We start from the raw sequence: 10,000 nt of genomic DNA, 5'->3' as shown, positions 1-10,000 counted from the left end.
TTACTCTACTGTAGACGTCTTTCGACCCAATCAGAGGTTATCTTCAGGAGTTACAATACACACAATGATATAAGAAACAGGAATGACATATGAGGTGTGGCGGAGGAGATTTTGTACCCGCGAAGTTTCACTCCCATCAATGAGGAAACCTTACTAGCAACCTACAGGGAACCCGTTCGCGCTCTGTGGGTAGCTACGTCGACTTCCTGTCCCAGGGTTTCTTCGCGGGTACAAAATCTCCCCCGCCATACCTCATATGACTTCCTCTCCCAGTGTTTCTTCGCGGGTAGAAAATCTCCCCCGCCACACCTCATATGTCATTCAACATAGAGAGCAGTCTGATGTTTCTCCGCAGAGAGATCTCTGGGATGCCCTGATGACCATTGCAAGGCAGTGTGGGGCTGCCGGTTTCCGGGCGATAAAACTCAAAATCAAAAGTCTAAGAAGGTTCAACTCACCTTGTCAGCGCGATATCGTCGCAATGTATCACAGCGGCACTCTTCGACCACTTCTTCCTGAGGAGGTTCCTCTTGCACTACTTCTTCCTCCTTCGGCTGCTCTTCGACATCAACTTTCGTCTTCGGAGTCTCCTCAGGAGTCGCCTCCGCTGACGGTGTGGGCGTCGCAGTGGCCTGAGGAGCCTCTTGGGCTGTGTCATTCACTGTCGTCACTTCCTCCACAGTTGAGACGACCTCCGCTTCCGAAGTAGCGTTCACTTCGATGACAGCTTCATCAGGAGTCGGTTCCACACCTTCCTCGGTGACCTCCGCCTTAGGTGCGGTCTCTTCTTCGGTGGTGGCGGTGACCTCGGCTGTTGTGTTTTCTTTTGGAGGTTCCTCCTCCACAACGGGCGGGGGAGGGTCCTCTTTCTGTGGCATGCCGAGGACTTCTTCCTTGAGGAAGAGTTCCTCTGGTTGCCTGACGGTGGGCGGGACGCGAAGAATGTGGTGCAGACTCCCTTCGGTGCCTGTAATAGGAGACTAGCATGAGAGGGGAAGAGTGTAGTATACAGCCTAGTCGAGAGAGAGATGACCCTTTCTCATCCAGGGGTTCTCTTAGCCAAGAGTTTCCAGCCCGTTTTCTCGTGTAACCTCATACCTATCCTGTTTCTTAATTTCCCAGAGACTAATTCAGCACGAACAAAACTGATAAACATCCACTAATTCTCAATAACTTTAGGTTTGTGACCCAATTTGTGAGACTCTGTGATCCCCCCTCCCCCCCACTCCACCTCACGGAGGATCCAGAAGCTCTAGATTGAGGACTACTGCTCTAAGCTGAACAGAATCATTTGGCGTTGGCCACAACAGATCCTTAAGTTGATCAATATGTGATAATGAGCACGACTGGATTACAGTAAACATTTCAATCAAGATCAACAACACAGTGTTCATGCGCCGGGGATTCTTTCAGCTTTCTCTACGTTGCGCGGGGAGATGTGGCTACGCTTGATCCTTGCGCTGAATGAAATCGTCGGATCACATTACAGATCGTCAAAAGCAGTGATGGGGTAGTGGGTGGCCTAAGGTATGGTCTCTTTGCCTCCTGACGTCATCTCCCGCTCGACCAATCACAGCAGACAGGTGTCCTTCAGCTTAATATCATTAGTCAGAAAATAAATACGGTGCCTGAAATGCTTGCAGTATGAGTACGCGAGGGAATAAGGGTACTTTGTTTTCCTCTTCAGTCTCTCAGGCTGTTGAAACACTTTAATGTTCTTATTCTAGAAAATGTTCTTCCAAAGCGGAGAGGGTTGACAAATGCAGAATTAATTGATAGAAAGGCGATTCAAAGACAACATTGTTTCACTGTATTAATTTGAACCCATAGGCATTTTTATCCTTGCAGCTGAAGTGAATAAAGTTGATAGAGAATGATTACAATTGTTGCCTCAAGTTTCAATGGGTGGAAAACCCGCAGCCCCACAGATGCTGCCAACGTGGAGTTGGCGCGTGTCAAATGTATTATATTTGTAATATTATATGAACATGTATAGAAGTGTAATAGTGTGGAACCATCTACCGAGTTCCCGCTAATGGATTTACATTCCCGCGTATGAGCTTGCCTGACGCAATGGAAGGGTCAGCTCTTAACCAATCGTAGGCGAGAGCACGCGTCCACTTTGCATCGTGAGAATCTCTCACGAGGAAAAAAGTTTCCTTTGGTTACTCACCGTTGTTAGGAGCAGGATCGAGGTTGAGGATGTAGCACATCAGGTTGTAGAGTTCGATGTTGAGGAATCCGTCCGTCTTCTGGCCCACGTTGAAGGCCGGTCCGTGGGCAACGAAGGAGGCCTGGAGCATCAAGAGTATGAGGAAGGAAGGTGAGGGAAGTACCATAAGAGCAAATTGACAGTTGGGAATTGGTGGAAGGGGAGGGAAGGAGGGAGAAAGGAAAAGAGGTAGAGACAGAGGGAGTGGATGAATAGATGAATAGATGGATGAAGAGATGGAGGTCGAGAGACATGGATGAGAAGAACGAGACAAAAGGGGAATGGGAGAAAGAAAGAAAAAAAAAACGAACGAGAAAGGATGAAGGGGACAGAGAGGTAGAGGAAGAGGGATAGGGAGAAGGAGAAGAAGGGGGAGATGGAGAGGGAGGGGGAGATGGAGAGGGAGGGGGAGGGGGAGAGGGAGAGGGATATAGAGAAGGAGAAGGAGGGGGAGAGGGAGAGGGAGAGGGAGGGGGAAAGGGTGAGGGAGAGGGAGAGGGAGAAGGAAAGGGAGAGGGAGAGAAGAGGGAGACGGGCATGGAGATTGAGATGGATAGAGGGAGAGATAGATATATAGATATACAGATAGATGAATACATAGATATATAGATAGATAGACCTAGAAGGAGAGGGAGAGGGAGAAGGAAAGAGAGAAGGAGAGGGAGAGGGAGAGGGAGAGAAGAGGGAGACGGGCACGGAGATTAAGATGGATAGAGGGAGATATAGATATATAGATATACAGACAGATGAATACATAGATAGATAGATAGACAGATAGATAGATAGATCTAGAAGGAGAGGGAGAGGGAGAAGGAAAGGGAGAGGGAGAGAAGAGGTATACGGGCACGGAGATTGAGGTGGATGGAGGGAGAGATATAGATATATAGATAGATATACAGATAGATGAATACATTAGTAAATAGATCTAGATAGATACAGATAGATGGATGTGTAGGTAGGGAGACAGATATATAAACAGATGAATATATAGATAGGTAAATATATCTAGATAGATATAGATAGATGGATGTGTAAGTAGGCAGATAGATATATGAACAGATAGAGAGAGAGGGGGGGGAGGAAGCTATTCATATCTAATCAGCTTTAAGACTGCTGACCCAGGATGAAATTCTTGAAATAGAATGAAATCTAGTTGAAAATGATCACTCGAGCTACGCATATCATTCTTGATATCTTATCTTCAAAAGAACGACAGAATTACGATAACAGACTTCGAGGAAGTCTTATCGTCCCATTTGGTGCATTTGTCAAACTTGTTGTTTCATTGATACAATTTGGCTTTTGAGAAAAAAAAAACTTCCTGTGTATCATAGACAAAATATTGTATGTAGGAATTTGGGAAATATATATTTGCAGACTCCTGATGGGTCAAATTTGGGTGTCCCCAAAAGTTCATCTACATGTCACCTCGACAGCCTCAGGTAATTGCGGTACAAACGAATAAACAAGTTCCTTGATGTTCTATCGATTGAAAAAAAACCGCAATTAGCTAATACTTTTTAAAACAAAAATTGAAAAAAGGAACTTTAAACGAAAGTTGAAAAAAGGAAAAAGAAGAAAAAAAGAAAAGAAAGGACTTCATTCGTTCATTAATCGAAATTTTAGGACAGCAAAGCATCGAGGTGGTAAACAAGTCCTCAACTGTAATCAAGCTCTCCATCCGTCCTCAGTCTTCATAGTCGGCCCCATTCCCTGCCAACCCACCTGCATCGTCCTCTCGATGTTGTTGAAGCCATGTTCGCCAAGGATGCAGTAGTTGGAAGAGTCTGTGACGACTCTGAACCCAGGCTGTGTGTCCAGGATGATCTCCTCGATGCGGTCGTTGTTCGTGTAGTGGTACCTGAGGGAAGAAGGTCCGGGGGGCTAAAGAACGTAGAACATGTTGGTGGTTGGGGCAGGTGGTGAGGTGAGGACCAGATAAGATATGATCAGGGGGATGTGTTACGAAAAGTGGAGCGAGGAGAAGGAAGAAAGAGGAAAGTGGAGGCAATGAGAAGAAAATGAGAAGCAATGGGAAGCAAGAAATTGGGAAAATGGTAAGATGCGATAGAGAAAAGATGAGGAGAGAACAGAGGGAAAAACAAATAGACGGGGAAGAGAAAACAAAAGGGACATCGGCAACGAAGAATCGGAATGTAAACTGGCAAAGAGGAACAGAGAAAGACAGGAAAAGAAAATGTGAAATTGAGAATGCAAGAAAGAAACAAGAAATATGAATAGAGTAAAAAGAAGTGAAGGCAAAAGGAAAAAGGAAAACAAAGAAGGAAGGAGAAGAGAGAAAACGTGAAATGAGGAAATCAAATGGTAAGAAAAGGATCAATGAGGAGAATGAGGCAAATAACAAAAACAGGGAAAAAGAGGAGAAAAATAGGTAAGTAAAGGGCAGGGGAAGGCAAACGGGAGGTAAGTGTGAAGGAAAATAGAAAGAAAAAGGAAAGTGAGAAAGAAAATAGGACGAAAAGAGAGGACAAAACGGGAAGGAAAGGTCAAAGAATTGTTGAAAAGCAAAAAAGAAAAAAAAAAGGAAAAAAGAAATTACTATAAAACAGACGCGAATAATAATAATAAAAAAGACGAAACAGAAAAAAAATGTCGAAGCGGTAATAAGTACATCATAAAGAACGGAGAAGGAAGAAGAAAAAAGGACCAAGATGAAGAAAATATGAAAAAAAGCGAAACCAATAAACGAAGAAGAAAAAGGAAAGCAATGAAAAACAATGGAAACAAGAACAGAAAAGAAAGAAAATAATCAAATTAGATGAATCAAGCCGCTAATTTGAGATCATGCAATTAATTACATTGAATCGTGTGTGGCACCTTGAAGAGGCACATACCAACAAATCTCAGCCTTGCCAGCAGTAAGACCAGGCCAGAATAGACCGTGCCGAACCGGACCAGACCAGAATGGACCGGGCCGAATCGGACCGAACCAGAATAGACCGGGCCGAACCGGACCAGACCAGAATAGACCGGGCCGAACCGGACCAGACCAGAATAGACCGTGCCGAACCGGACCAGGCCAGAATGGACCGTGCCGAATCGGACCAGACCAGACTAGACCGGGCCGAACCGGACCAGGCCAGAATAGAACAGACCGAATTTGACCAAACCAGACCAGACTGGATCGGACCAGACCAGAATGGACCGAGCCGAACCAGACCAGACCAGAATGGACCAGACCAGACCGGACCAGACCAGAATGGACCGAGCCGAGCCAGATTAGACCGGGCCGAACCGGACCAGACCAGAATAGACCGGGCCGAACCGGACCAGACCAGAATAGACCGGGCCGAACCGGACCAGACCAGAATGGACCATGCCGAACCGGACCAGACCAGAATAGACCGTGCCGAACTGGACCAGACCAGACCATAATGGACCGGGTCGAACCAGAGCAGACCAAACCAGACCGGGCCAGACCAGACCAGACCAGCTCGGACCAGACCAAACTAGTCCTTCCCTCACCTTTTTGGGATGAGGTTCTTAGGGAGGGCGCGCATCTCGTATCTGGCGCAGCGAAGTTTGGAGAGCAGGTCGTCCTTCTCCTCTGAAAAGGTAACAAGGAAAGGATAATAACATTGATGATTAATCACACTAATTAGAAAACTATGATAATAGTAACAGTGATAATCATAGATATAATGATGACAATCATAATAATAACAATAATAAAAAACGACAATAATAATAATAATGATAATAATAATGATAATAATGATAATAATGATAATAACAATAATAATAATAATAGTAAGGATAATAATAATTATAAGAAAAATGACAATAATAATAACAATAGTAGTAATAATAATAATAGTAATAATAGTAATAGTAATAATAATGATGATTAACAATAATAATAATAATAATAATAATAATAATAATAATAATAATAATGATAATGATAATGATAATGATAATAATGATAAATATGATGATGTTCTTGTTCTAATTAATTGATGTTGTTGTTATTCCTTTTGTTGCTATTGTTTTGTACATCCTGTAGTGTTTATGGACTATAACACTAGATTTATCGAGTAAGCCGATCACCCTTTCAGGCTCAGGGCAGAAGTCCCCAATCCCAGTTATACCGTGATCGTCTCTGCTTGACCGTGCACCTCCCAAGGGCGCCCTCTCACTTGGAACGCCATCAACAGCCATTTTATTACCAACAGATCCCATCACCCTGAGGTTCTTGCGAAGACCCACCTTCCGTGTCCAGAAGAACTTGCATACGTCCCACGGCGCCCGGCGTGACTCTCGCCCTCTTCTCGATGTCGGGGACGTACTCCTCGAGGCGGATGGATGAGGAGCAGGTCGAGCGTGCCACGCCGTGGTCTGACACCATCATGATGTTGACGCACTGGGTCAAGTTGAGGCGATGCAGCGAGGACATGAGTAGGTCGATCATGCCGTCCACAACGAGAAGGGCACCTTCGGCCTTGCGTTAGAAAAATTTTGATATATAAATACACAAAAAGTAAGTATAATCTAAATAAATGAATAAATAGATTGGCAAATAAATAGATTAATGAATAAATAAATGAACAAACTAATTAATAAGGAATGAATAAATGGATGAATAAATAAATATATTGATAAATTAATCAATGTTAAGAAATACATAAAAAACAGATAGATAATAGGCTCCCTCAGTTCAAACCCTGCCAACAGCAATGTTGATCCAAGGGTATGGTTCATTAAATTCCAGGCTATAAAGTCCTCTGTGAGGGGCACCGTCCTAGCCTCCTGATAGGGGGGAGTTTGTGACCTTAAACCATATCAATCATCAACATCTCCGAGGCAGTCTTTTGATAGCCAAGGGGCTGTAGAAAAGTATTACATAGATATGACATAAACAGTATGACATACAGTATGTTATAAATAGGGGGTCCATGGGCAAACATGTGGAAGCCGCTCTTTAAAACAAAGGTAAGAAGTTTTTCAAAATATTTGGCTTTGAGATCCGTGTCAATATGGATGTATCCCACAGCATAGAACAGAGAACCAGCAAACAGTGATAAAAAATAAAAACATTTATTTATTCTTCCCGCTGAATATGGCGGCTGTGCCCACCCAAAGTTTGCTGAACGTATTTCCTATTTATGTTCAAAAGTAACCACGCTTATGGGATTCTATTGCCCTTCTCAGCGGTATTCGAACAAACCCATTTTAAAACACATCAACCTCAAACCCTTTTACTGCGGAGAGCCCCTTTTTATTATTGTAGTGTTTTCTGTATTCTCTCTAAGGAGCAACCTTAAAACTGATCAAAGATGTTGTTTTATTGACATATCGTTTGAAAACTCTGCTATGTTTCTTACTGGGCCATGACATATCACACACAATAAAAATAGATAAATAGATAAATGAAATAAAATAAAACAAGAAATAAAATAAAAACTAATAAATGAATATATAAAATTAAAACGACAACAGAACAAAATGAAATAGAATAAAATAAAATAACATAACATAGAATAAAAGTAAATGAATTAAACAAAATAGAATGCAACAGATTACAACAAAATGAAATGAAACTGCCCTCAGGGGGCGAATTGTCACCAAATGCCCACCTCTTGGGAGTGGACTCCGAATTTGTGTTCGGTGGCGTCTGGCTCGTGGAAGTAAACGGTGATGAAAGACGGTCGCTCGGCTGGCGGTAAGGTCAGCAGGTCAAGTACCTGCCGGTAGAAGGAATCCCAAAAGAGGTCAGAGGAACAGGAAGAATCAGGTCACAGCAGCAGACCGTATCAGGTCAAATGTATAAACAATATATGCAAAACTATCTGTCCATTCACAAACGAAGCCTTCACAATAATGCACTTGCTGAGACCAAAGATAGGAGAATGCATACAGGATGATCTTGGGAGACGGACGTCTAGTGGAATCATCTCCCCAGCGTTTGTATTCTATGGACGTCCTAACCTCTATCTGAAGGTGCAACCTCGAGAGGATGACAGTTGGTCTTCAAACCGGGCCAAAACTTCAATCAGTTACAAAAAAAAAAAAAAAAAAAAAAAAAAAAAAAAAAAAAAAAAAAAAAAAAAAAAAAAAAAAAAAAAAAAAAAAAAAAAAAAAAAAAAAAAAAAAAAAAAAAAAAAAAAAAAAAAAAGAGATGAGCTGATGCTCGGAGATTTTTCATTGCTTCATCCTCATACTAGCCGGTTACCTTCACACATTAACCGACGAACGCATGATGCTCCTTTCAGCACAAAAATTGACCCTTCAAAATCCATTATACGTAAGTCATACATGAGAATGATTTTTTTTTATATGTAACAGAAAACGATTTGTTACGTATTAACGAATGAAATGTTCATGTATAACTTATATACAATAAGGCTTAAAGGCTTTTTGTTCCTTTAAAGGAACATTAAGCGGTCGGGAGTGAATGATAGATCGTTGTGTTGTATGAATCATTGAGTTGTAGGAGGAGGAGTAGTCACCGGTTCTCAACTCTCCTTACGTAAAGAAGATGAAGACATATAGCGAAATCTGATAGATATATTGGGCCCGGTCCGGAAACCGAGTCCCAGCCTATCGGGGCTGCACCTCCGGAAAGAGGCTAGAATATTGATGGGATATGACGACAAGCGGTTGGGGGATGTTCCTACCCGAAGTCCATCTCGTACGATCTTTACTAAAAGGTGTATTCGTCGCTGGTCTCAGGTGTTTCTTCAGGTACAAGAGAGTAAAGTCCTCTTTCTCAGTAGATGCTCAAAGCTTGTTACAACTTGTCTGTGATGTCAGACTCGCCAGAGTCCATTTGATGCAATTTGACAGTGAGCCCCCACCCCACTTTTTTTTTTTTTTTTTTTTTTTTTTTGATGTCTAAAATAATCCTAATGTTATGATTGGTGGAGAGATCATTTCTCTCTCGACTCTAGATGGACACGAGGGTGTGACTTCTTCAGCGCTTCGCATAAATCCCAATGTACAACTTATAATTAATCTGCAACATGTGACGTGTTTTCATCATCCTCGTAATGAAAAGAGGGCGGGGATTTCACTGTCAGACGAGAGTTAGAGAATTTAATTTCTATTCATTTAAAAATCCCTTAGCTGCAGCTGCGAAGAAGTTACTTTGTGCATTATGGCAACGTAAAGGGGCATTTAGACGGCCAAACGGTTTGACGAACCCGGTTTGTCAAACAAGTGTTTGAAGTGATGTTTGACCGTGTGAATAGGGTATTTGGTTGTCAAACACGTTCGACAAACGTGTTTGACGACCAAATACCTCATTCACACGGTCAAACGTCACTTCAAACACTTGTCTGACAAACCGGGTTTGTCAAAGTGTTTGGCCGTGTAAATGGTAAGAAGAGGTCTGGAGTCTCACCTCCCGGATCCGTTCGTCGAAGGAGACACTCTGCGAATATTTCTGCCAGTAGGTCGGGTAGCGATCCTGAATGCGCACGTCCGATCCGACCCAGAAGTAGGTGGCTGATCGCTTCCCCTGGGGAGTGGAAGTGGAGGAGTATGTGGAGGAGGAGGAGGAGGAAGGGAAGGAAATATCGGACGGGAGGAGGGGGAGAAGGAGGAGAAGGTGGAAGAGGAAGAGAAGGGGAGGGGAAGAGGGAGTTGGGCGAGGGGGAGGAGGAGGAGGAGGAGGAGGAGGAGGAGGAGGAGGAGGAGGAGGAGGAGGTGGGGGAGGAGGGGAGGAGGAGGAGGAGGAGGAGGAGGAGGGAGGAGGGGGAGGAGGAGGAGGAGGAGGAGGAGGAGGAGGAGGAGGAGGAGGAGGAGGAGGAAGGGAAAGAAAGATGG

General features: G+C 43.3%; 1 protein-coding gene across 2 annotated transcripts in view; it reads right to left on the bottom strand.

The window, feature by feature from the left end:
- LOC143036777 (venom phosphodiesterase 2-like) overlaps positions 1–10,000 on the bottom strand; it is a 103,125-nt gene that overhangs the window by 21,094 nt on the left and 72,031 nt on the right. For both annotated transcript variants that reach the window (XM_076204512.1, XM_076204511.1), the window contains 7 exons: positions 9,576–9,692; positions 7,810–7,917; positions 6,443–6,674; positions 5,699–5,780; positions 3,938–4,073; positions 2,174–2,294; positions 459–967 (listed from right to left, as the gene is read on the bottom strand). In XM_076204512.1, the coding sequence (XP_076060627.1) occupies positions 459–967; positions 2,174–2,294; positions 3,938–4,073; positions 5,699–5,780; positions 6,443–6,674; positions 7,810–7,917; positions 9,576–9,692 (1,305 nt within the window). The remainder of the gene's footprint in view (positions 1–458; positions 968–2,173; positions 2,295–3,937; positions 4,074–5,698; positions 5,781–6,442; positions 6,675–7,809; positions 7,918–9,575; positions 9,693–10,000) is intronic.

The sequence above is a fragment of the Oratosquilla oratoria genome, chromosome 21 (genome assembly GCF_046742065.1).
Source record: "Oratosquilla oratoria isolate Oo_2021 chromosome 21, ASM4674206v1, whole genome shotgun sequence".
Taxonomy (NCBI): domain Eukaryota; kingdom Metazoa; phylum Arthropoda; class Malacostraca; order Stomatopoda; family Squillidae; genus Oratosquilla; species Oratosquilla oratoria.
This window is presented reverse-complemented; position numbering and strand designations above follow the sequence as displayed.